Below are 27,247 nucleotides of genomic sequence, written 5' to 3'. Positions count from 1 at the left end.
TGGAAGAGGAGTGTCGGCCATTACAGGCTTGGCAGCTGCACTGAGCTGCAACACTGATACTCTGTGGGAGTCTATCACAGAGAATGATGGCGGCTGCAGGGGACTTAGGGCAGGGCCAAAGGGCAAGACACTAACTTTCTGGCTCTGACATTACCCGAACTATAAAGACTACAGTAATCCTATAGCATAGATTAGTGCAACTGTAAAATCCAAACTGTAAAATAGAGGCCAAAATGTCCTGTCATGCGAGATAAAATTCCGACGCAGTAAACTTAATATTTATACTTAGGACATATTAGTATAGCGGTGAAATCATAGGATAATCAAAAAGAATTGAAAACATTGAGCTACATTATGTTCACCTCCGGAACTGAATTAATATTCGTGTTAGTTTTGGATATTATTGATTTGAAGTAGTTATGTGTAGCATTTTTTTAATACCACAAAAAAACAAATCCGTCTCATACATGAAGCAGTAAATTTTGCCGATAATAAGACGACTGTCTCACTGAAGAGTTTAACTTTTAACCTCACAAAAAAACTCCCACAGGAAGTCGGTATTCTCCTAGCAGAATTTTTGTGTGTATATTTCACGAGATTTTAATGAATTCAGACTGTTTAAATTATACTGGCAAATTCCAATTTTATTAATAGTGAATGTATATCTCTTACACAAGCACAAGATATACTTGAAAAAAAAGTACTATTTATTTTAATCGGATTTTTTTTTCAAGAACCAAAAAAAAAAGCATAATTTTCATTTTTCCAATTTTCCAGGGTGAACTGGATACGTTGAGAAAATGCCATTATTTGTAATGTTAAAATGCATGGTTCTGTGTGTATTCTATTCTGTCTGTAGCTGTTGGGGTTTTTGACAGTGAAGATAGGAGGCTGGGGTGATATGAAACCGAACGAAAAACCACAAGCATGTTGTGTGCAGACGATGTTCTGCAGCTCTAAGAAAACGAAAATTAGGCTACATGAGCTCGTGGATAGACTTAACGTCTTAGACAAGCACTTTACTTGTTATCTCTACTATAACAGAATAAAATCTCTCGTTCTGTTTTTCTGTCTTATGTGGTTATTAAAGGCGCACATTAATAGATCTAAAAGAATGCACTGCACAAATGAAATTATTTTCCCTCTTGTGGGTTTAAAGTCTGCCTTTCTTTTGATATAAACATATATATACAGAAAAAGAGAATTTATTCCGATCTGTGCACTTCAAGAATATCAGTTCGTTTTAAATTACGAGCTCATCCTGTGCACACCGGGTCCATTCACAGTGAAGCGCTTCTCTGCGATGTGAACAGAAAATGTAAAGTTGTTCTGTGAGACAGTGTTCTGTCAGAGCCGCGAATGCTTGAGAAAAGAGGGGAGTTTGCTGTTGTAGCTATGCTACAATAGGCGGCGCTGCAGACCTGCATTCTGCAAAGTGTCTACAGCAAAGGAGGACCGCAACCAACTCCAAACCTCTGTCAGTCCTGCTGCACACCAACACCTCATATGTATCAGGCATATAGGAGAAAAATAACACTTCGAGAGATCGCAGAAATATATGTATATATAGAGATAGATAGATTGAGTACCTTTGATGGATTTGGGCATCTCATTAGAAAAAAAAAGTATGTCAGGATGACTTTATGATTTTATTTAAAAACAAACTCAATCACAGTTTTATTAAGACGCCTCTCGATTTAAAAAAATAAATTTTAAACTTTTTTTATTTTATATATGAACTTCTTCAAGTACAATCTGCTCATGTGCCTGAAGTCACGTCTCTTTCTATGCAGCACAAAAGGCGTACACTCTTTAGCTTCTGGTTGAGGCTGTCAAAAAAAGTCTTCATTACTTTGCATCATAATCTGCGGCCAGAAACCAACCTCAATGTAATTAAAGGCCAGTGTGATTAATCTCATATAGTCTGTCACTGCACATAAATTCAATTTTTAAAAAAACCCGTCTGAATAATAATAATGATGCAAGAATGAGACTAAATTAAAACAACCAGCTCTGCTTAATGCTTATCTGAACACACACATGCACAGTTTTCCCTTCATTTTATCGTATGCCATTTGTTAAGTATAGCTAGATGTTTATTTGTTGTGCTGGATGGGGGGACACCTGGGCTGATCAGCGTTGAAATGGGCATATAAAGGTTTTTAAAAAGGCAGGCAACAATTCCTGTGGTGTTTTTGCAACAGTGTAATAACCGTAATAAGCACCCTTGTACAGGTGTTTTAACGCAAGTTACCAAAAAATAAGAAAAACAAATCAGCTGTCTTGAGAATGCGAATTCTTTCTCTTTATTTTATCTCCTCTTTTTCTATCAAAAACCTTTCTCATTTTTTAACATTATTATTATTATTATTATTATTATTATTATTATTATTATTATTATTACCACAGTGAATTAAACCATTTAATGTTGTGGTTCTTGCATATGCCCTCCATTTCGCAAATGGGATCTATGGTTTCAAAAAGAAGGAGGAAAAAAAATCTTGTAAGCTCCTCAAGTATCCAAAAGCACGTTTTCAAAATCGTGGAACTGTGAGGTGGGGGGAAACGTTCAGGGTTTCCTCCCGTGCTTCCAAACATGCCTCCAAAAGAAGCTATCAGCCTTGGCTGGATGGTATATGAGAGGTGTCAGAGGAGGCAGGTCGAACTGAGCACGCTCCTCTACTATGGTCTGGAGCCTTAGTTGCTATCCAAACACAAATAAACAGAGGGGAACATTGGAGTTAATGATAGAGGAGGGGGTGGAGGCGTGTCGGGGGGCGGGCTGAGCGCTCGAGTCCTGGAGCACTAAAAAGTGAAGAACCGCACACTTCCAGCCCCAGCTCCGGACGGGACTCACACGCTGCTGCTGTCTCTCCTCCAAACTTTGCCTCTTTCCACATTTTTTCACAACTTGTCACATCTCTGCAAAAGTCCGAGACATCAGACTTGGCTGCATGGCTACATGAAAGTTTCATGGACTTGGATCTTGGAAAACTTTTAGCGACGCTTTATTGGAGCTCGTCGCCTCTATAGTTACTGTGGATTACTGACATACCGCAGGACCTTTGGCAGCTATTTATTGGGGTAAGATTCTGTTTGGCAGGGTAGGATTTATGTCTGAGGAAGGAGAACCAAACCAACATATTAGAAGTTGTTATCTTAAAAAAAAGAAAAGAAAAAGTTTAGTGTCTAGGCTTTAAAGCAAAGACTCAAAGACTCTTAGAAAGTGATCAGCTTTTAATGACCAAACATTTCTTCTTTTTTTTTTTTAAAGTGTTCTAGAGAGGAGTGTTGTTTCGTCATATTACTAACTAACTTGAGGTCACAGTTCACTCACGCTTTGACATTGCTTGGCCTCCGTCCACGGCGCGCAGCATTACTAAAACAAACAGTGATCTTCGCGTTTGTAAAGACTTGTCACGACTGATAGAAATGTAAAGCCTTCTGCCAAAAATAAACACATGAAAAGCTTTAAAAAATGAACCTTACAAGGACTCGAAGAACAAGACCGGACACTTGGCTGCTCCCGAAGTGTAAGCGCAGTCCAAAGGTGAGAACAAGAACAAGCTGAACGAACTCCCTGGGCAAAGAACAGCAAGTGCCTTCGCGGTGTTTCACGCTGCACCTGTGCGAAATTATATTTAACCCCTCACCATCGGTGAGAGGGAAAGCGAGGCAGAAAGAGCTGAAGGCAACGACCTGACCGAAACAAGCGACCGGTAGCTACCCTGACTACCGTGTGCGCAAGACTCACAGTCTGCAAGTGTGGATAATGGCTTAATCTCCGAGGCAGTTTCAGGACAGGCTGACTTCTGACATATTGTGTTAAAATATGATTTGGCTTGATCTGTCACAAAAGAAAAAGTGTAGATACCTAAATGATGTATTTTACTATCTAAACACAGCTCGCTTTTCTTCTTTTTCTTGATCATATCTAAAGGTCAGCACAACTGGCCTATTGCCAGTCCCGCGTTCACCATCTGGAGCCTTGAACTTCTACGGTGGATCTTCTTTTTTCTGTGTGGGAAAACATAACTTGTCATCCCCACAAACTCAGACACAAGCCAATTTTTATACTGTCAGCTCACCTCATTTGTCCTAAACAGCGGAGGGAGCTCGCTTCTGCTTTTGTTTAAGGGAAACATTATTCTTTTGAAATGTAGGTTAAATGCACAGGGGTCATTTGCTGCCATGTTGCCTTGCCCAGGGGAAGGGGGGGGGGGAACTTCATATGGAAAAAATAAATAAATAGATAAATATTACATTAAAAAACCTTAAAAGGAAAAAAGTGCCTATAAAATTAACTCTTCCAAAATAAAAATGAAAAGCACATGCATTTCCATCAGAGACAGACAGCGTGTATGTTTTGCTCCTTCAATTAATAGTATATTTCATCTCTTCTGTCTAAATTTCAGACTTGTACAAATCCGGGCTGCTTACGTTTGTTTTGTTTGGTTTTTTTATTGCGAAATACTAACTGCAACTTTAAAACACACACCAAGCTGTGCTTTCTAATTACCTCGTGTGAGATTTAGTGCTTCATTCAGAGTGATCTGAAATTGCAATTTGCAGTGTTAATCGATGCCACATGAGTTGTTTTACACCCACTTGATTTAATTATACTTTCGGTGACTGATTTGTTTCCTAAATTTTGATTTGAAGCGCATCTCCGTGTCGGGGGGGGGGGGGGGGGGGGCGACTGTGTTTTTACATTTCCTCAGTGGTTTCGCTTATGCAAAACAGAGGTTTAGATATTATAAGCAGGCCGGGACAGGCTAATATAGGGCAATCCTTCTGCGCGTTAACCTGAGCGTTTTATTCATCAGCTTCCTCGCGTTGAACCAGGTGCAAAAAATAAACTAAGCTAATTCATTATATATATGCCTAAATTAGGTTTAAAGGGGAGAGGGGGTGGCTGGGTATTTTCACCTTTGCGAAAAACATAGTTATATCAGTTTAATACAATAATGAAAAGTTACAATTTCAAAAAATAAAATCTTTTTAAACAGGTGGATTTAAGTAGTCTACCATAACCGGTAACTGAGACGTCACATTTTCTCTGTTCTTCTTTCCACACAATAACCAGTTCTTGGGATTAACACACAACGCTTATTGTTCGGTGTGTTCTGCATTCTCAGGGTTATCACCGCGTCTTCTGCAGAGGTCTGAGCCGAGATGGGGAGCAAAGCCCTGCACGCTCCGATCCCCCTGCACCCAGCCCTGCAGCTCACAAACTACTCCTTCCTGCAGGCCGTCAACACTTTCCCCGCTGACCAGCTGCAGGGACTGTACGGCCTCAGCGCCGTGCAAACCATGCACATGAACCACTGGACTCTTGGCTACCCACACATGCAGGGACTGAGGTCGACGATCACGGCAGCCGCCCAGGGTCTGGTCGACCCACGGATTCCCTTCCCAGCTTTGCCCTTCACCGCCGCGGCGCAGTTATTCCATCCAAAGCAAGCCACCGTCGCGCACGGCATCCCCTCGCTGCAAAAGGACAGGCCGAGATTTGACTTCGCGAACCTGGCCCTCGCTGCCACGCAGGAGGACCCACCGAAAGCTGCGGACCTGGCAAAGCTGGCATCGGGACTAGGGGGAACCATCTCCGAGCTGAGCAAGCTGTCCCCGGACAGAAAACCCACCAGGGGCAGGCTACCATCCAAGACTAAAAAGGAATTTATTTGTAAGTTCTGCGGCAGGCATTTTACCAAGTCCTACAACCTCTTAATCCACGAGAGGACCCACACAGATGAGAGGCCCTATACTTGTGACATTTGCCACAAGGCTTTCAGAAGACAAGACCATCTCAGAGACCACAGGTAAGACGGATTTATGGGATATTATGCGCACTGGGTTAGGACGAGGGGGTCAGCAATTTCCAGCAGCAATGGTGATTTGTGATTTTAAGTCTCAGATATCTCGATTTAAGTTAATAGCCTCTCCAGAACCGGCCATTAAAATTATATTCCTTAATTTGTGCTATAAAATGCAAGCAGGCCTGTTCCCTAAAACTTCTCCACGAGGGCGCTAAAGCACTTTTCAGCATTAAGTTGGACATTCATAACTTGCACAGTGGAGATTTTCGGCTCTGTGACTGTGGGCTCTGTAACATTTACAAGTAACTTCGTGCATGAGCGGACATTGATTAAGTGTCATTTCTGTTTTACAGATACATCCACTCCAAGGAAAAACCGTTCAAATGTCAAGAATGTGGGAAGGGATTCTGTCAGTCTCGAACTCTAGCCGTCCATAAAACCTTACACATGCAGGTAAGCTCAGAATCTTAACGCGACCTTTAACGTGTGATACTCTCTGATCATAATTCACCTGTCTACTGCATGCATGGGGGTGGAAAAAGAAAGCCTCACAAAACCTATCACTAAATTTAAAAAAAAAATGTGAGTCAGAGATCCACAGAAAATAATACAATAAAAATAAAAAATAATATGCAAACAAGTAAATTAGATCTGACACGACAGTGGATTTATCAGATTATTGAAAGATTGAACTGATAGACCTTCTATCCAATTAAAGGCAATAATCCTTTGCTTGCTTTAAATCTAAACAGGAATCTCCACACAAATGCCCCACATGCGGAAGAACCTTTAATCAAAGAAGTAACCTGAAAACTCACCTTCTCACCCATACAGACATCAAGCCCTACAGCTGTGGCCGCTGCGGAAAGGTGTTTCGGCGCAACTGTGACTTGCGACGGCACAGTTTGACGCACAGCCCACATCAGGACTACTAGCCTGGAGAAACAAAAATAACAATGGACAAAACGCAGAAAGACAAATCAGCGACATTTTTCTTTTGGATCAAGGACAATCTCCAAGTGAGGACATGTTTACTTCAGCACGTTTTAGAGTGGGATTTGGTTGCACCTCAAGCGGAACAACAGCGGAGCCAGTGCCATGTCCAACTTTCACACCACCTGTAAATATCAAATGTACATAATGTTGTTGCTCATGTTGTTGTTGTTGTGTTTTTAATGTTCTTTTTCTGACCTTGAAATGGTAAAGTTGTCAAAAAAACAGTCATAAATTTAAAGTATGTTAAATTGTATTTTAGAAATAAATATTTCCATGATACATTTGGATTTCCCCCCGTTTTTATTTCTCATTTTCACTGCCACGAAACAGAGGACACAGTGTTACAGCCCAAAAAGCAATATTTAGGTGAAATCTTTTACCATGGTCATCAAGTTAATAGTCTGTATGTTTACAGCCGGCGGGCAGTGAGAGCTTATGTGGCGGACGTGTTGGGCTTTTTAGCAGGGAGTTAGCAGGAAACACCACATGACAGAAAGCCCCGAGGACGTCTTTAGCTCCTGGAAAAGAGCATAACTTCATAAGCACAATCCTGTGTGCCATCGCGGGTGATAATTGATCATAAAGTTTACAATGATTTTTCTTCGAATAAAAGTTACGACCATGTAACGGTCAGTCATTACGCACTGTCTGCCAACCACCTCTCAGTGTCTGTACGTCTCAGAATTATTAGCCTCTATTATTATCTTAGGCTACATGTCCTCTACAGAGGCTGATCAGTATTATATTAGCCGCATTAGCGGCCATATCACATGTCTTTATCTAGATCACCTCTGACATCATAAGTGACCTGCAAAACGGCAGAAGGAACCATCAGCGCTAAGAAGGCATTTTCACGCAGCCGTGTGTCTGCGTCTGTCCTCAGATGGTGGTTCAGAAATGTTTTTAAGAACCTGCTGTGTTACCGAGCCATATTCGAAATGTAAAACACCTGTACCACTCAGCTGCTGACGTCTAATGGGCCTGACGTGAGTCTCCTAGTTTAATTTTTGGACCTATATGCGCCATAGACTAATTTTATGAATTAAAAAATATATATACAAAGATTATTTCTCAGGTCCTTATGATTCAATTCAATTTTATTTATATAGCGCCAAATCACAACAAAAGTCGGCTCAAGGCGCTTCATAGATACAGAGGCAAATAGCCACAAATAGCCTCAAGCAAAAATGGAGAGCGTTTTGTAAGAACTCATTTACACTGTGGTTTAAATTTTGCGTAGATACACAGAAAAACCCACCAAGATCTGGATTTCATCCAACTAAACTTTGACCGACCACTGATTAACCACCAAGCCTGCTGCCTGTGACCGGACGAGCTCGTCTATAATGTGTTGGGTGTTTTTTTTTGTTTTTTTTTTATCATTTGGTGAAGTCAAAGCGAGATTCTCTCCTCTGACTCTCTCCTCATCTCTGTGTCTCTCGGTGTTATCTGGCCTTCGGGCCCTTTGTGTCCCCGTTTCAAGAGCCAGCGGTGGCTACTGAAACTTGATTTTCACCTTACGGTGCAATTAATTGCACGAAAAAGTAGCATTTATTTCTAATGGGCTCGAAAATAGGGTCTGGAACAAGTGGTTACAATAACATCAGGAGATTTAAAAGTGCGTTCATTGCTGCTGAAAGGCCATTAACTAAGGCCCGTTTTATTGCGCACTGCGGGCTAGGATTTTCCTAATTATTTTCTAAAAGGAAAGACAACAAAGTGCGACGTCTCCAGCGAGCTCATAAAAAAAATTAAAAAAGAAGGAGGAAAGTATTTGAGCTGTTTGACAATCACATAAAAACATAATTCATTAGTAAAACATAAAAAAATTCAATCTGAAAACTATATAATATGAAAAAAACACACACAAAAAGGTCATGTAATAATAATAATAATAATGTTTGATATATATATATATATACATACATACATATACACATATATATATGTTTAGAATATATTTGAACATAATTTGTTTGAATTTGTAATAAACGTTTATGAAACAAATTGTTATCCATTTTAATAAACAAGAAAAAAACAAATGAAAAAAGAAACATTTTGACGCCTCGACAACAGATGTAACATAATGCAGGAACCGACTAATAAGAATAAATGCAAAATATCTGTTACAATATGCAGTTTAATTTGAAAGTAAATTTCTGCCATTCTTGTCCTCCTCAGTGGAAATATACATTTTTATATGTGCTTGAACAAAGCCGTTTAGCCTTTCTAAAGAAGTATTTATTTAATACTGTTTAATTAATTGTTTAGTTAATCCATGTATTGCTGTAAGTATTTAGCAAAAAACCCTTTATTTTTAACCCGAAATAAATCTTTGATAGCCTCAACTGAAATGCTGTAGTGGAAAACCACTAATTTAGGCAGTTTACGTGGAACATATCATTCGTGGAGAATAACAACAGAAGATTCCTAATTTATCTCTGGCTTTAAAGACTTGGATTGTGGCACAGTACGCTGGTTTCCTTTGGATTCCAGATTCAACCTGCTGGTCTAAGAAGTGAGATAACTTGATATCAGATATTTTTCTGTATTAATTTAAAGCATCCTGGCCAGAAAGGACTTCAGAATAGTAACATTAACTGTGGGTGACCACTTGACTCTGACACACTTACGCATAGTTGGCAAAGCGTGGCCGGTCACAGGGCGATCGTCATCCTTGACCGACTTATGTGGACTGTATCCTCATGAAGCTTTACAGCAGACGAGAGCCGGTCCGGACTACAGGCCACTACAGGCCAGACCTCATATCTGCAGTGCTTCTGACCCTATGTGCGGCCTGCGGAAGACACTTTTTTAAAGGTTTCATCACGAAAAAAAAGACAGATGATGGTCTGATCTCAAAGATAGGTGATTAAATAAATAAATCAAACAAACAAACATGCAAACATGAAGACGTGAAATATACTGACGGCAGGGTGAAGTTGGATTTTTGTTGTTTATTAAGCTATAAAACTGCTATAATTTGCATTTTTTCCTTGTATGTTATGACTGCTGTTCACTTTAAATATGACAAGATTGCTTACTTAACCACTGGAGCAACATAACTCAACATTACGACTAAAAAAATTATAAAAGAAATATTTTATCTGTCAACGAACTCCTTGGACGCACAAATTAGCAAGATCATTTCTCAGCAAAGGTGTTCAAGTGACAGTGCGATAAAGGTTGAGTCTAACCCGTTCTTTTATGCAATTCATACAGTTGTCCGTTGACATTATTACGTTTCATGTCTGAAAAATAACCAGTGACCCTAAAAAAAACCGAGATCCGTGAAAGACAGAAATGGTTTACATTTTAGAATATTTTCGTTGCCCTCAGTATATTCTTCTTCATTTTAAATTCCAGTATGTAAGATATTTATCATGTCACAGTGTGTCTGCGTTGGTAAATTTCACCTAACCTCCAGATATAGGCCTGTGTTACTCTGGCAGTTGAGATATATTTAGAGTTGAGATAAATGATGAGATGCTTAAAATCCGCACAGTTTCCCTGTGTGAAATGCAAACCTAATTTTCTTATCGTCTCCACTATTCACTTTCATTGACTTCTGCAATGACAGGTCCCAGAAGGTTGAAATTGAAACTCTTATGGACTAAGATGGTAAATAAGAACATTTTGTTACATTATAACAAAAAAAATAAAAATTATAGAAAATTATAATCAAGAATACACATTCACTATGCTGAGCACTGTGAGGTTCACGCGATCGCTCTTTCGGCAAAGGTGAGCTTCCGCTGCCATAAAAAGGGTAGGGGCGTGCTTAAGCGATGACGATTATTATGCGAAGAGATCCCTTCCTGTACTTGTTAGAGAGTCCGGATTTGTAGACACTCGTTCGTTTTAATAGGAACAAAGGTATTTGTTATATCAAAACCTGACGGTATGGAAACATCCGGAGTTGCTGTAACCGAAGAAGATAATGCCTGTTAACTGATCAAATCACAAATGAAATTTCTCTTGAGTTACTTATGTTTATACGTTGTGTATGTAAATCTACCTTCGAAACGCAAATTTCCTACTGAAAAACGCAACACCAAGCATACGGAAGCCGCGTTGGTGTTTACCGATGACGTTTCGACTCTTGCAGTTCGGCGTTATGGCTAACGTTAGATAACGGGATGAACATCTTTTATTAAACGTAGAATTAAACAAAAACCAACAGGATACAAGTGGGAGTCAGGTAAATAGAGTCTTTTCTCTATTTGACTTGTGGCTAGCCAGTTTAGCCAGCTGAAACGAAGTTATAGCGACTTCTTCTAATCACTTAGCCTAGCTTCTTTGCTTCGCTGCTGTTGTGTATCACTTAAATGACAGGAGGAAAGAGCTAGCCTCCCTGGCTAAGTGCTCCACAGTAAGTTAAATGTATTACTATAAGATACGACATAGCGTCGCTGTTGAAGTTATTTTTAGTTACATTGGAATTAATTTGCAAATGCAGTACATAATTGCTCCTGGGCTTCCCCGTTATGTGGAATGAAGGCACTTTAGCAAGGAAGCTAGACATTCCGGTGAATTTCATTTAAGGTTAAAATTTGCGTTGATGAGAAGTCAGCGTAATTAGAACTGTCTTTACATCTAATTAAGTTTATTAACCAAAACCTGTACAACCTTTCTATAAATTACACACAGTTGGATTAGTTATTGGATGCCAATATGGTATTTATGCCATTAGGAGTGCCAGTTCATTCTGACATCAGTTTGTTGAACTGTAACAAAAAACAGCTTGAGGTTTGTGTGAAACGGCCAGTACTTCCACAGTTTGCAAGTTGGATAAGAGGTTATAATGTTGTGTTTGGACCTGTCATAAAAAGAAATGTTCAAGCATAGCCAATATCTTAAATTATGGCTTTATACATATAATAAATATGATATTATTATATATATTTTTATGACATATTCCACTTAGCTAACATGCACACTACTTCTGCTTTAGCAATGACAATTATTAATTAGAGCTGTGCTTTTAGGCTATGACATCAAAATAACACTCTTAAGAAATACATATTCTTTGTAATTAGTTTAGAACGAGCACCATTAGTTTAGTGACCGAGATATATAATGGCAAAAGGATGTTAACACAGTCAAATGATATTACCATGTTTTTTTGTTTTGTTCATTGTGTACACAGAACAAGGACAAGATGTTGGAGTCTTATGTCACACCGCTCCTGATGAGCTATGTAAACAAGTACATCAAGAATCTGAAGCCATCTGACCTGCAGCTCTCTCTGTGGGGCGGTGATGTGGTGCTGAGCAAGCTGGACTTGAAGTTGGATGTACTGGAGCAGGTACTAAAAGTTAAATCTAGCTTTTGCTTTGAACCTTTCTTTATAAAACTGACGTGAGGTTAAAATGATGGGAATATTTAAAATATAAATGCCCACTTCCTACATATATATTCAGAATGTAGTTTTGTATTTTACTTACTATAAACAAATTGTAGAGTTTCGTTTATAAACCTTGGTTATGCAGGCACATACACCCTACAAAAAAGTTGCCATATTATGTCTGCAGCTATTCTCCATTGTATTGCCTTGACTAGAGTGAAAGAAAACGCTACAGTGCTGTTTAGTCAGGCACTAACAGCATCTTCTTGCTGTCATTTCAGAAGAATTTTACCAGATTTACTTTGATATTTTGCTCTGCAGTGTTATTTTGACAGTGTTCTCTTTTACTCATGTCATGTCTGGATTAGATCAATCTGCCACCAGTTAAAAGGATTTTCTTTTCTTTTGAGTGGGTTCTGACTGCTGCTGAAGAGCAGACCAAAACACTGCGTAACCCAAAGAGATTGTGATGAAAGTTCTTATTGGAAGCAGCTTCAAGCTATCCGACAGTGGGAATTGTGTTAGGATTGAGATTTGTCTGTAATGCTGTGTCAAAACTTTGGAAATTGTCCTACCTTTGCATTTATTTTATTCCATTTCATTTGGACAGTACCTCCTCTCAAATGTGCAATCTGAGATCATCTTAATATAATATTTGGTGAAACATTGTGGGGGTTATAAAGCAGACATACTGTAAATCCATGACAGCTTTTCCCTCAGAAAAATGTTTGGCTATTAATTTTTTGGCTCAGACTTGCACAGAAAGCATGTGAAGCCTGTGTGTAGGCAGTCTGGTTTCATGGGACTCATTCTCACACAGAGTAGTTCAAGATGCAGAACAGTGATTTGCCTGCCTCTGAAAATATCTGACTTATATTGTTAGAAGCGTGACCAGTATGTAATCTGTAGCTATTGTTTTTACTATCTACTCGTCTACAAATATTAGCTTCAAAGTGCTGTTTGAAAAATGGATGGATGAAGATTCAAAATGTTCTCGAAGCCTCTACCTCGTATTGGCACCTTTATCCATATTATTCTAGTGTTGTTTATTTCTAGCTGGCTGTTGTTTTTTTCCTTTCTTTCTTGTAACTCCTTTTATATCCACAGGAGTTGAAACTGCCTTTTACATTCATGAGTGGTCATATCCATGAGCTACGTATCCATGTACCTTGGACCAAGCTGGGCTCAGAGCCTGTAGTTATCACCATCAACACCATGGAGTGCATCCTGAAGCTAAGGGATGGTGCCCAGGTTAGTTTTTTTCTTTTCATTTTCTTTTTTTGGTATGAGAAAGATGTTATTCTTGATTCTATACACAGCCAAAACAGGGCTAGCCAGATCTTCCTGTTATTTATGTGAGAGTCCTCCTCATGCCAAAGTTAAGCTTTCCCATTCCCTTTCTCCATGTGTTTCCAAGAAATTTCGTAATGGCCTTTGTTTAAAAACATGCTGACATTTTTAGTGCAGCAGGCTTTACTCTGCTGTACAATTAAAGCCATCTTCTTTAATTCTGACTTTGTGTAAAATCGAATGTTAATTTGACACAGCTAAGCAGCAGTTGCGTTTTTCCTTTTCCTACTCATGTTTATTTACTCTAATGAAAAATGCATTGAAAAAAAAAAAGCAAACCAAGAAACCAGAAGCAAACAAACTGATGCCTCACTGACGCAAAATATGTTTGCTATTCAAAACAATGATGTAAAATGCTTTTGGGGAATAAATTGGCAACACTCTTTACTGTGTTGCCAGCTTGGGAGTGGTGCCATTGTGTGCCATTGCAATATAAACCAAGAAAATGATGAAATAATCCATGAATTTGGAGAAATAACCCATTGTTTGGTCGTGCTTGAGATTGTTAGGAAACAGCTTATTCATAGCAGGACAACTCAGCATATTCCTTTACTGAAAGTATGATAAGTATTACTAAAGATCCCAAAGCCCAGAGTGGGTCTCAAGCTCAATGTATGTGCAACCAGACTAAGCAGCCAGATCTTAATTTTGTTCACTGGTTAAATAAAGTAGAGGTGAGCTGGATTTCTGCTGGATTGTTAGCATCTTTGTGGAAACACATAAACATGTAACACAAAAGTGATTTAGTCATCGCTGTTTATATTGCTTCATAAAGTGAGTCAATAAGTAATGTAAGTTTTTTTTGTACGTCAATAAATTTTTATACATATATAAAACTTTTATTGGTTTTAGTTGAAACAACACACTTCACAATCTTGGGACTGCAGGTGTATTTTCATCCAAACTACCACAATTAGGGATGCACCGATGTGTGAGGCTTTGGGATAGTCGATGCCAGGAAAGCAAAGAAGTTATCGTTTTAAATAAGCGAATACATTTCTGCTGTTTATCACACTATTACACATTCAGTCATACAATTTAATAAAGTTTTGATGGGATACAACACATAGGAATCAGTAACTGCCATTGCTGAATATCAGCCTATCTGCTGGTATTTCAATGGCAGTAAGCAAGGCAAATATTGGCCAGTACAGTCCAGATCAGTGCATCCCTAATTCCATCATAAAGTATCGACTAGTAATTGCTTCGAGGAATTTTTTTTCATGATTTTTCCCTGACACAAGCACAGCTATCTCACTCAGTATGATTTTTCTTAAAAAAGAGAGAGATGGTTCATTGACCACTGACCTGAAGAATTCAAGGAACTCAAAATTAAGAGGCAACTTTCTTTAACTTGACCAGTGCTATTTACTACTTGGCTGCCTCCATTTTTAGCATGTCCTGTTTTTGTTTTCAAACAATTTCTCGTGACACTTAGAAGACTTGGAATCACATTCAGAAAAAGCTGATAGTCTTTTGCATCTCTGTCAGATTGATTGCACAATAATAGCCTTTGTAACTGTTTGGTTTTGTCCTTGTAGTCAATATAATATAAAATCTGTAAGAAAGGAAGTGTGACTTGAAGCTCTGTCCTACATCATTGTGGATATAAATCTAAGGAGAATTATCTTAAGGGGAATATTTTTCTATTGCTTTGTTTGGTTTAGTTACAAATATTTAAATTTTTTAAAGAATGTTTTATGAGAGGTATTTTTGAAATTTATTTTTACAGCAAAGTCTGGCTCTAAATTTGCCACCCATGCAGCTTTAAAAATCGAAAGTGTAGCTCAGTGCGGCCCTTTATGGGAAGGTTGAAGTTTCAAGGCCAGATGTCCCAGAAGAAACACATTTCAAGGGAAGTCAATTACAGCTAATTATATAGACTGCAGCAAAAAGATTTGTAACACATGAGCTTGAGCTGCCTAGAACTAATGGTAAATATCATAGTATGCAGGTGGCTACTGCTCATGCGATCAGGTTTCTAGTTCAGTGGAAATTTAAACTTTGTCTTTATGCTTCGTACACAGCTTAAGGTCATGTACCAGTACCGGTACTGGTGTAATGCTTATGGTCTCAAAACAAGTATTTGTTACAGATGTTTTCTAAAAGCTTCCAGTGAAGAAAAGATTTTTGGGGAATTGCAAATGACATTTGGACAAATTATTCAGTGGTATGTACACCCAAGAGACATAATTTGGAGTAAAGCCAGACTTACAGCAGAAATCCTTCTAGTATGTGGAATTTAAATGAGCCACTGCAGTTTTCTCCTATACTGGCGGGAGGCAGGAGGCTGACTACTGTGTTCTTAAGCCAAGAAAATGAAGCCAGCTTCCTTTTCATGTTTTACATTTATATTGCTTAAAAATAATAATAGTAGTAGTTGTTGTTGTTGTTGTTATTATTGTACTTTCCTTTGTTTTATCTTTATTACAACTTAAACATCAGTAGACTGACAGCAACACTGGTCTCACAGAAATACGTGTTTAATCCTTTAGCAAATACTCTAGATCTCATGTTAATTCACATCTTAGACCTTGGCTAGGTTGTAGCAGGCTTGCAGGGACTTTGACATAGGCCATAACCATTCTCACTGAAACTCTTATGTAATTTGGGTGATGGTCCACAGGATTTTTGAAAAGAAATGAATAAAGTAGATCTGTGTATGGAAATTATAATATTTTAACTGTAGTCCAGTAGAGACAGAAACATTATGGTGGGCCTCATGCGGCCAAAGTGTGGAAATGATAAATGATATCATTAATATGGTTTGTTTTCATAATTACTGTTAAAGCCTGAGTCCCGGCCTGTAAAAACATCCGCACATCTTTTGAAGTTCATTAAGGCCGGTGTAATTTGACCGGAATTATTTGGACCTTTTTAATGTTCGTGTTTCCCCTTGAGAGGAACTGGGTAATATTAGGGATGTTCAGATTGCTCAATAGGACCCATCTGCAAAGCACTAAGAGCAGCTCACAATTATAGTTTCCAGCAAATGTGGAAATTTTGGCGTTTAGCAGCAGTTGGAGATTACAGCTCCTGCTGACAGTGTAATTGCTTAAAATAAGCTGTAATGAGGACTTGTAGAGCAGAAAGTATGGTAATAGAAAAAATGTTGTCAACTTGTTTTTGACATTCATTTTACAAACTAGAGGTCGTTTACAAACACAATGCATTTAGTTCTATATATAAATGTTATTGTTCACTGCAATCACATCTTGAAGTTTGCATAGAAATCCACTTCCTTTCTTTAGTACGTGTCTTTATTTTTAGATTATTACCATCTTTGTTTAGTTTACATTAATTTTAGCGAGTTCTACTTATCTCAGTTTTTTTTTAAATTTCAGTTTAAGTGCAAAAGTTGAAATGGTTGTACTTGGTATGAGTTGAATTATTAGAGCGGACTTTTTCAAGTGAAATTACACTAAACCGTGGTTTATACCAAAAAGCTCAAAAGATGTGACAAGATATTGTTTTGGGTATAAAGGGGTATTTTTGAAAGTCAGTTTTACTTTCTTTGTTCTTGAACAAAGATCCACTTAGTGTGGCCTAATGAGTTAGTTTATATGAGTGAACTGATTGATGGTAGCCCATTCCAGATTAAAACTAATGTAAAAATGTCAAGAGGTGCAAAGTGGAATACAGTGATCATAGTATCTATCCCTCTATATACAGTGTGGATAGGGACAGATTAGTGTCTTATGTCATGTTTGTTTAAAAGAAATAGAGTAGAAGGAACTAATAGTGGATTACTGTTCCAGGGCATTTTCTCTGTGCTTGTCATTAGGTAGTGTTGTCAATCTAAGGACTTCAGCTCTTATATGGTGGATTGGAATGGGTTTTGTCTGATGGAGAGCATTTAGTTCATTTTACTTTTGATAAACCACAAGTTCAGTAGGAGGTATCATTTAATGTGCACTTTTTGTTTTTGTTTGTATATTTTTAAGTAATATTTTTAACATTGACTTAATGTTGGAAAATTATAAATAGAATTTTCTTCTTGACAATTTGGTAAACTGCTCCAGATGTTAAAGATGAGGTGTGATCAGCAAAGACAGAGAGGAACTGGCTGGACAGCAGTTACAGTGGATCATAATATTCTCAGACACTCTTTATTTTTTATGAGACAAAGATAAGGGCTTGGGTTTACTGAGGAGAGCCTTTCTGGTTTTGGCTGAGCTCACTGCTTGATCTGGGAGTTTTATGGCCGCTGAGTGCATTTGCCACTGATGTGGAGGTTCTGATTGATGCATTGCCTCAAGATGATTTGGGGAGGTGCCTCTGAGACTTGTTGGTTTGGCATACTAGGCCCTTTTTTCTGTTAAATTCCTTCCAAACTATTTTTAGGGTTTTCACAACCAAATCTCTTTTCTCCTAAATAATGGGTAATACATGTGAATAAGGAAACCCCTCTTTAAAGACTTCTTAAATCCCCAAGTTGGTATTTCATAATCTAAATCTGATATCTACTCAGCTAAGGCATGCTACTTTGAGTTTTGAATATTTAAGAGACAGGCATAGATGTGATACCTGATCTTTGAGTGTGAAAATATGTTTTAAAGTGGTGTGACCTGTAGAGGAGTTTTGCTTTCCGTGTGTGTGGTCTTGCCACCCAGGGGTTGAATGCAGAAAACTCTTAAGTAGAAAATTTGGGATGTATAGTCTACAAAACTTCTTTTTGTAGCCTTAATTCTGCTGTGGCACAGCCAGGACCAGCCCAATCCTGGGCTTCAGATCCATGGAGCATACTGAGTGCCAAACCATAGGCTCAGATGAGCTCCACTCCCTAGTGAATGGAGCCCTGGACCACGATTTGAAAGCAAACAAACTAAGAAGAAAATATCCTAATTCCATTCTACGGTCTCAGGACATCCAGCCAGCCAACAAATTTAGCATCTGATATGAACAGGACTTTCCTCTATTAAGGAGAAGCATCAAGTGGGGCGATCGTGGCTCAAGAGTTGGGAGTTCGCCTTGTAATCGGAAGGTTGCCGGTTCGAGCCCCGGCTTGGACAGTCTTGGTCGTTGTGTCCTTGGGCAAGACACTTCACCTATTGCCTACTGGTGGTGGTCTGAGGGCCCGGTGGCGCCAGTGTCCGGCAGCCTCGCCTCTGTCAGTGCGCCCCAGGGTGGCTGTGGCTACAATGTAGCTTGCCATCACCAGTGTGTGAATGGGTGGATGACTGGATATGTAAAGCGCTTTGGGGTCCTTAGAGACTAGTAAAGCGCTATATAAATACAGGCCATTTACCATTTATTTATTTTTAAGTCTCCATCAGAGAGCACTGGATCAGGTGCTTGAAGAAAACCTGCATCTTTATCTTGATTTGCCTTGGCTTCTCCACGGCTTCCAGCACCACCTTGCACTTCATCCACATCCATTGTTCCATGACATTGCAGCCAACCAGCAAGAAACATTTTAATTATGAAAATCATAAAGACAGAAAAATATAACTGTATCAAAGGAGCAAAACAATTAAATAGTTAGATGGTTAAATGGTTAGAGTAGAGTGAATACAATAGTGTCAATGAATCAACACCTTTAGGATTTTTATCTGATTTAATACTCAGTTCAGCATTAAAATAAATCTAATGGGTGATTTTAATATTCATCTGGATGTTGAAAATAACAGACCTTACACTGTATTTTATTTAATATTAGGCTAGGTAGCATTTATCAAAATGCAAATGGAGTATTTAATGAACTGTTTCCTTCTCGGTTTTCATGTAAATGCAAAGTACAAGTTTGTCATGGACAGTGTTGGGCAAGTTACTTTGAAAAAGTAATTAATTATAGTTACAGGTACTAATTCAAAAAGTAACTGAGTTAATAACTGAGTTACAATATTCTAAAAGTAATTAATTACTTGAAAAGTAACTATTGCGTTACTTTAAAAAAAAAAAGTTTAACCCTCTGGGGTCCAGGGTATAATTGACCATTTTTAACTACTTTTGATTTTCCCTCCACATTTTACCTTTAAAAACTATTTACTTAACTAGATGGGTGGTGACCATGGTGGCCATTTAGAAGTCGGCCATCATGGATACATCTTTTGTTTTTTCAATAGGAAGAGGGCCATGTGACACATCAAACTTATTGGTAATTTCACAAGAAAAACAATGGTGTGCTTGGTTTCAACGTAACTTTATTCTTTCATGAGTTATTTACAAGTTTCTGACCACTTATAAAATGTGTTCAATGTGCTGCCCATTGTGTTGGATTGTCAATGCAACCCTCTTCTCCCAAAAAAGTCTAAGGGGGTCAGATCGGGAGACCTTGGGGGCCATTCAACTGGCCCACGACGACCAATCCACTTTCCAGGAAACTGTTCATCTCTAGGAATGCTCGGACCTGGCACCCATAATGTGGTGGTGCACCATCTTGCTGGAAAAACTCAGGGAACATGCCAACTTCAGTGCATAAAGAGGGAAACACATCATCATGTAGCAATTTCAAATATCCAGTGGCATTGAGGTTTCCAACTATCGTTGTACCCCATATACCACACCAAACCATCACTTTTGTTGTTCCAACAGTCTTGGAGGGATCCATCCAATGTGGGTTAGTGTCAGACCAATAGCGGTGGTTTTGTTTGTTAACTTCACCATTCACATAAACGTTTGCCTCATCACTGAACAAAATCTTCTGCGTGAACCGAGGATCCTGTTCCAGTTTTTGTTTTGTCCATTCTGCAAATTCTGTGCGCCAATCTGGGTTATCCTCGTTGAGATGCTGCAGTAGCTGGAGTTTGTAAGGGTGCCATTTGTGAGTAGCTAATATCCGCCCAAGGGATGTTTGACTAATGCCACTCTCCAGTGACATGCGGCGAGTGCTACGCTGTGGGCTCTTGCTGAATGAAGCTAGGACAGCCACTGATGTTTCTTCATTGGTGACAGTTTTCTTGCGTCCACATTTTGGCAAATCCAACACTGAACCAGTTTCACGAAACTTAGCAAGCAGTTTGCTAACTGTGGCATGGGAGATGGGTGGTCTCGTAGGGTGTCTTGCATTGAAATCTGCTGCAATGACCCGGTTACTGCGTTCACCAGATATCAACACAATTTCGATCCGCTCCTCACATGTTAACCTCTTCGACATGTCGATGGCTGTGAACAAAGAGAAACTTGTAAATAACTCATGAAAGAATAAAGTTACGTTGAAACCAAGCACACCATTGTTTTCCTTGTGAAATTACCAATACGTTTGATGTGTCACATGGCCCTCTTCCTATTGAAAAGACAAAAGTTGTATCCAAGATGGCCAACTTCTAAATGGCCACCATGGTCACCACCCATCTTGAGGAGTTTGCCCCCTCACATATACTAATGTGCCACAAACAGGACTTTAATATCGCCAACCATTCCCATTTTATTACGGTGTATCCATATAAATGGTCCACCCCGTACTTTACTTTTTGGGTGGATAGACTGTGAACTTCCTATAAAGTGATTAATAAAAACATTATGACCACTCACAGAAGAAGAAAATACTGCTATCTTGTAACAAGGTGTGATAATGGTTGGTTGATTAGTACAGAGGAGCTTTATGTAGCCATTGTGTACGGTGCTGGAGAAATGGGAAGGGGTAAAAACAGATAAAAAATAAAATAAAAATTGATCAACTTTGAGCACAACCAAACTTGTGACTGACTCAGTGATGACTGTGTCAGATCATATCTGAAATGACAAGGCTTGTGAATTGCTTGCCATCAGCTGTGAACAAAGAATTTCCAAACTGCAACCTACTGACAGGGAATTGGGGGATGTGCTGGATCAAGTTTGATCCATACCCCCTTCACATCACAACTTACACCACTTAAAGGATCTACTGATTATATTGAATTCATAAATAAAACTTAAAACATTTGATCCAATGTAGTTTTTCCTTAAGTGTACATACTGCATGGTCTCTGACAGAATGAAACCTAGTGAGTATGTGGTCATTGAACTTAAATTTCACAAGTCAGAAGATGCAAAGGAAAAGTTGAAAGAAGTAAAAGGAAACAGCTTGTGGAAGTTTGCAATCAGATAGCACAAACTGAGTAATCTCTGTTCCAATGCCATCCGGAAATCTTGCCTTTGATTCTCTGCTAGCAGGAGCAAATGGCTTTCAGAGATTGCACCGTAAATCCATCTGATCATCAGCTCAGTGGGGCCTTGTCTTCAGGACTGAGGAGACAGAGGACAAAAACACAGAGCTTTGGAGAATCTATTTTCCTTGAATCTAACCCCCTATAGCAGTAACAAAACCCATCCATGACTGTAAATAATAAAAAGATGGAGTAATGTTGGCACACTGTTGACTCCTTAGGCAGGTTGGAAGCTGCAGCATGCATTCTGATGAGAGAAAAGGAGAACTACTGAAGGACAGAAGAATAGCCAAGTGCATGTGCTTGGGATTAGTTAAAAAGAATCTCTGTTTGTTTTGTCATTCAAAATGACAGTATATATGACAGTACAGTAATGGCAATCAAGACAAATCGTTAGGCTGTTATGTGAGCTCTGCCTGAAAACTTACATACAATAAATCCGCTTTCTGCAAACTTGTGTTTATTGATTTTTCTCTTGTAGTTGAAGATAGATTTAACAATGAAGTATTGATGATTTGTACTAAAAATTTGAAATACTGCAGGAGACACTGGGTCTGTTGACAATAAGTAGAACTACTTGTTCAGAGTTGAGTGGGGTTTTTTTTGTATTCTGCATGTTGGCAGGCCAACAGCTGTTGAACGGTTTGTTTCACGTGCAGCTTTAATGTTTACATATGCTGAAATTTTGTTGTCAGTAGGTCTGTATTTAATGGTGAGCTAAATATGTGTTAGTAATCATACACTGTCTCACTACTAGTCTGTCCCCTTTCTCTAGTCTCTAATGGAGAGTGACCCATTGCACTGATCTCTGTTCAGCATTCCAAAGTGATTCAAAGCATCTGTAGATGGCAGTGCAGAAGTGTGTCATTCCAGAAAAAGAGACCTTACCCTCTGCCACCATTGCTTGTGAGTCAGCCAAAGCTGAATTACCCATAGCTTTGTCTTTGAGGTCTGTGTTCCTGGTGGGATGAGGTTACTTCTGCTCCACAGACAAACCTCAGACACAGGAAAGCAGTTGGGGGGAAACATTAAAGCCAGTGGCTTTGTGATTCCAGTGAATCAAGTGGTGATCAATACACACTGGCCAGGATGCTGCTACTCTACAGTTTAATCCCTGCTCTCAGGCCATCCGGGCTAGAGCAATCCCTCAATGCAGCTTGTTATTTGCTGCGTGCTCCCACTGATATTGTAGTTTGGGAAATGATTACCATGCAATTAAGACTAATGTTCACTCCATTAGTCCTGTCCTCTTAGAAAAACTCTAGGATGATATTGTATTGCACTTTGGAACGGTGTTTGCTTTATAAGCCTTAAAATGTAGAAAGGACTGTAAGACGTGATTGCAATTTAGAGAAGAAATGTACCCTTTCATTTAGATCTTTAGATCATTATTTTTTTGTTGTGTGTCTTTTTGTCTTTATGCAATCTACTAAGATGGGTATTTTTTCACTTTCAGGGAGAAAAAGTTACTAAAAGCAGTAACCCTCGTGTTTGTGTGTACTTCTATATTGCACAAACTGTGCTCTGTTTCAGGATGAGTGCATGCTCAGTTTAGTAGACCCTTACTCAATATTCAAATGATGATCCCATTAATGACATGGCATTTTAACCACTAAAATCACATATGCAACCTATTTAGTAGAAAACCTTTTCTAATCATGTGTTCAGTTTTTTACTAAGTGAATTCTTTCTGTATAGCTAGCCTCTACCTTGGCAAGTTCAGCCCCCTATCATGTGTGGGCAAGAGAAGAGAAATGCAGCATGAATAATGACCCAGCATTACACTTTCCATGGTGTATGTTGCAGATATAGATAAAACTGTGATACTTGGTTATAATTTCCTGACAAAACATATCTTGCACCAATATTGTGATGTGAGGTGGTTAACATGTAACCTTACAGAGACAGTACGCAGTATGAAGTAAAGTAGTTTAAAGTTTAAAGCAAGGTTTGAAAATAAAAATCTACAATAAATTGATGAGCTGTGATAGTTGCTTACTTTTTCTTAATGTACAGAGTGCTTTGAGGTTTCAGCTTTATTTAACCTAACCCTTACAGAAAATAAAACTCTTTCAGAACTGTACAGTTTAAAACCAATCTCAGAATAATCTATTAAAAATGTAGATCCTCTATTATTCTTATTATAGAATTTTTCAATTTAGCTTTTTTTTTTTTATATATATCTCACAAAACAGGTGAACGTTTTTTGGCCAGGGCCAGGACCTGTACTTTACTTTGCTACGGAAAACAGTAGGAGACCTGAGATCTATGGATAAGGACTAGCTTAGGATTCCAACATGTTTCATTGATGCAATTGAAATGATTTGTTTTTTATGTAAGGCTGACAGTTTTCCATCTCTCAACCAATGTGATGAATGCTGACACCACCTCAGTTGCTTTTGGACCCCAGTGTATAAAAGCTATGCAAACATAATGCCGGCTGCATTCCGCTTGCGTGCCTAAACCTCCTGCAGTAAGGCTTTGGTATTTCTCAACATTGACGGAAAGTCCTCTCCCATTTTGCTCTGTTTGATTTATTCTATCTTTCTGGTTTCAGAACATTGATGCTCTCCAAGAACACTTAGGCCTCTATAGTTTGTGCCTTCCAGCTGCACCTCACATGTGCAATTAAGTTGTCAGAGTAGCCTGAGCCGCTGCTTGCGTTGTTCTTGGAGACTGGTGCTTACATTGTTTAAGGTGTGCTTATGTTTTGTATAATGAACTTTTATTTGTGTATGAAAAAATCGGAAGGTCCAGAGATTGCATGGTTATGATTTGACAGTTGGTGTTAAAATCAGGTCTTGACCACTAGTTAGCAGCAATTTTCCAAAATGCTGATATAAAGATAAATAAGATATATAAAGAAATGTATATCAGGATCTTATAGACTAATAATTGTGAAGTAAAAAAGATGTGATTGGCAGTAATTACATAATAAATAATTGGAAAATAACTGGGCACTGCTGATTATTCTGAGTTAGAGCTATTCCTGTGTTTGGGAATTCCCCGTGTGTGTCGTAATTGACTTGTCTAAGATGTGTTGGGTTTTTTTTGGTTTTTTTTGCACATGCCTGTGTGTGAGTGCGTATGTCAGGGATCTGTGTGGAGTGTTTTATTGTAGCTAACACATTGCAGTTATTAGCATTAGGGGGTAGCTGTGCCAGCGTAAGCAGAATGCCTCACATGCTCAGCCTGGGCTTGTGGTTAGCTGATGGAGACATCTGAAGGACCAGAGCCTCTCAGATCTAAATCAGGAACAATTTCTCCCTCTTTCCGATTCTCCCTCGATGTGTCTTTCTCTTTTGATATTCCTGCCTCCACTTTACTGTTGTCACAGTCCTGTTTTTCTTCTTTTTTTGACATGGCTTCTGGCTCTTTAATCTTTGATTCTCTCACTCTTTGCTTCGGTTGACTTTCTGTATTCTTCTATTTCCTTTCATGTTTTCTTCTTTTCCCTAACACTTGTTACTTGTGAACACTGAAGTTGAGGTCACTAGTAGGAGCATAAAGAATTTGAATGGGCTTCAATGGAAAGTGCAGTGGTTTGTTGTAATTATTTATCCAGGCTCCAAATTCCATCATGGCACCTATATTAGTTCAAGCCTGTTTGAATTCCTTGTTCCTGGATGTTAATCAAGTCTCAGAATTGGAGTTACTCAGACTCAGAGTCTTTTGTTTAAATAAAAAAAATGTGCTAAACATTGTTTGTGAGGATAAAAGAGGACTGACCTCAGCACCCCTATTACTTTTGCAGACCTGCTTACTATTGTGGAGAAATGACTGCAAAAAGCGATTTTGTAACAAAGAATCCAGTTTTCTGCATGAATACACAGGGCTTTGAGATTTATTAGATTAATGTAGAATTATGGACAGTTAAACTGGAACAACATCGGCTACTGTACCGTAAACACAAGATTGGTTTCTGCTGGTTTTACTTAAGACAAATAAAATGCACTGGGCTTTGAACTATTACCTGAAAGTGCAACAGAACAAGAGTAGAGCCAAAATCACCTAAATGTCAAATGTTTGAGGAGGGCACTTAACTTTTGGCCTTTGCCTTTTACATTTTAATTTTTACCATTTACACTTTAAGTTTATCTTGTTGTATGTTTACTGGAACTTGGTTAAAGAGCTATACTGAAACTGCAGCCAGAGGTGATCTGTCTGGTGAGAACAGCACAAGGACAATGCCTGAACAAATTAAATACTCAGAAGTCAGAAGACCTCTTGTAGCTCCCTATGGGTCTGCTCTGTAACTGGGATCCCCGTTTGTCTTTGTTATTGTAAGTATGTTGGAGGCAGATAATAAACATAGACAGTTTGACTTGGGTAGAGCAGAGGCACTCTTGGCAGAGACCTCCAACATGACATCACCGGTGTCGTTGTGATTCCTCCCCCTTCAGAGTCAAATTCTTTTGTAATTATGCATTCTTCTTTTGGCACATGCTTGGGAATCTTTTCTATGTCTTTGCTCCCCCTCCTTAATGAATACTTTATATTTTGGAGCTTCTGAAGGAAAGAAGGTGTTTGCTTTGTAGCAGTTTTGCTGGGATGGAATGTGCCTAGTAACACTTCAGGTATTACAGACCTATCACAGCTCCCCTCACACTTTAATAATCCAGAAATTCCCACGAGTATGTTTTTCTCTGTAGTGGTTATAGTAACAGCAAACTTGGTAAGTTGTGCATTTTCAGACTGCTGAAAAAGTTTAATTGTCAGATCTTATTCTGCCTTGTGCTTTATTGGTGCAGGAAATTTCATCTTATTGGCTACAGAACATTGTGTAGAGACTGTAATATTTAATTTGTGCAGTTAATCCACAGTAAATGGAGGTTTGTTTTTGTGTAGTGGATTCAGTTACTGAAACAGAGAGGGGGGGAATAGACCACATTTTTGTGATATGCTACTTTCATTGAGATAATTATTCAGAATGTCACACAATGTGATATTCATCTGGGTTACTTTCAGGCTCTAATCCCCCCAATCTTCTATGGATTCCAGCTGCATGGCTCTAGTCCTTAAGTATTGGTCTGTATAGTATTTTATATTGTGTGTGCGTGTACATTTGTGTTTTTTATGCACATATTTCTCTTTAAATATGCCTATGATGTCTGTGTATAAAATACGTAGCATAATTATAATATTAATACCCAACAGTTATTTGTGATGGAGACTGTGAAATTCTGTCCTCACTACTCCAGCTTCTGTAGTTCTCTTCTGTTTGAGGAGAAAATGAACCCTCTGTCTTTAATCATGGTAAAATAGCTTTCTTCATTTGTTACCGTTTCATTAAAAAGCCATTAGCAGCTAATTTTTAGCCGAGCTGATGGATGCGTTCGAAGCCAAGAGACGTTAAAGAAAAGGTAATCTGAGTCAACTGTGATGTTCTCTGTTCTTTTCAGCAAAAATTCCGGTGGGGTTGTCATCAATGGTTCAAACAGCTTAAGTGTAAAAGAAGTGGCTGCATACCATTTGACATTACTGGAACCATCCCAAACTGTGACATTATGTTTAAAACAGTGAGCCCCTTTTCATGTTTTTATTTCTCTCTGTGCCAGCTGGAAACCATTCTTATGAGAACCAGGGTCAACACTGTTAAAACAAGCTTCAGACTAGCTAATTATAGATGGGATGAGAAGCTCTAGAAG

At 38.7% G+C, this 27,247-nt stretch overlaps 2 protein-coding genes across 6 annotated transcripts in view; both read left to right on the top strand.

Moving 5' to 3' along the window:
* The first annotated feature begins 2,785 nt into the window (after window positions 1-2,785).
* Window positions 2,786-7,094, top strand: osr2 (odd-skipped related transciption factor 2). 4 transcript variants are annotated; one of them, XM_026185932.2, is made up of 4 exons: window positions 2,786-3,084; window positions 5,139-5,822; window positions 6,173-6,272; window positions 6,654-7,094. In XM_026185932.2, exons 2-4 carry the CDS (start codon window positions 5,176-5,178, stop codon window positions 6,726-6,728), a joined length of 822 nt encoding a protein of 273 aa, XP_026041717.1. In that variant the 5' UTR covers window positions 2,786-3,084; window positions 5,139-5,175; the 3' UTR covers window positions 6,729-7,094. The 4 variants fall into 4 exon arrangements, with proteins under 4 accessions (XP_026041717.1, XP_026041713.1, XP_080164353.1 ...); XM_026185928.2 differs by having other exon boundaries at window positions 2,825-3,084; window positions 6,572-7,094; XM_080308227.1 differs by lacking the exon at window positions 2,786-3,084 and adding an exon at window positions 3,360-3,550.
* Window positions 7,095-10,862: 3,768 nt separating this feature from the next.
* vps13b (vacuolar protein sorting 13 homolog B) overlaps window positions 10,863-27,247 on the top strand; it is a 301,375-nt gene continuing 284,990 nt past the window's right edge. For both annotated transcript variants that reach the window (XM_026183458.2, XM_026183460.2), the window contains exons 1-3: window positions 10,863-11,016; window positions 11,965-12,123; window positions 13,270-13,413. In XM_026183458.2, the coding sequence (XP_026039243.2) occupies window positions 11,977-12,123; window positions 13,270-13,413 (291 nt within the window). In that variant the 5' untranslated portion in view covers window positions 10,863-11,016; window positions 11,965-11,976. The remainder of the gene's footprint in view (window positions 11,017-11,964; window positions 12,124-13,269; window positions 13,414-27,247) is intronic.

This window comes from Astatotilapia calliptera, chromosome 11 (assembly GCF_964374335.1).
Source record: "Astatotilapia calliptera chromosome 11, fAstCal68.1, whole genome shotgun sequence".
Taxonomy (NCBI): Eukaryota; Metazoa; Chordata; class Actinopteri; order Cichliformes; family Cichlidae; genus Astatotilapia; species Astatotilapia calliptera.
The sequence above is the reverse complement of the archived record's forward strand: the minus strand, read 5'-3'. Positions and strand labels throughout refer to the sequence as shown.

What these genes read in the sequence shown, in the direction of transcription:
- osr2 (XM_026185928.2), top strand. Translation starts at nt 5,176, where the DNA reads ATGGGGAGCAAAGCCCTGCACGCTCCGATCCCCCTGCACCCAGCCCTG. An exon ending in GACCATCTCAGAGACCACAG is followed by an intron (nt 5,823 to 6,172) that starts GTAAGACGGATT and finishes TCTGTTTTACAG; the next exon opens with ATACATCCACTCCAAGGAAA. An exon ending in ATAAAACCTTACACATGCAG is followed by an intron (nt 6,273 to 6,571) that starts GTAAGCTCAGAA and finishes AAATCTAAACAG; the next exon opens with GAATCTCCACACAAATGCCC.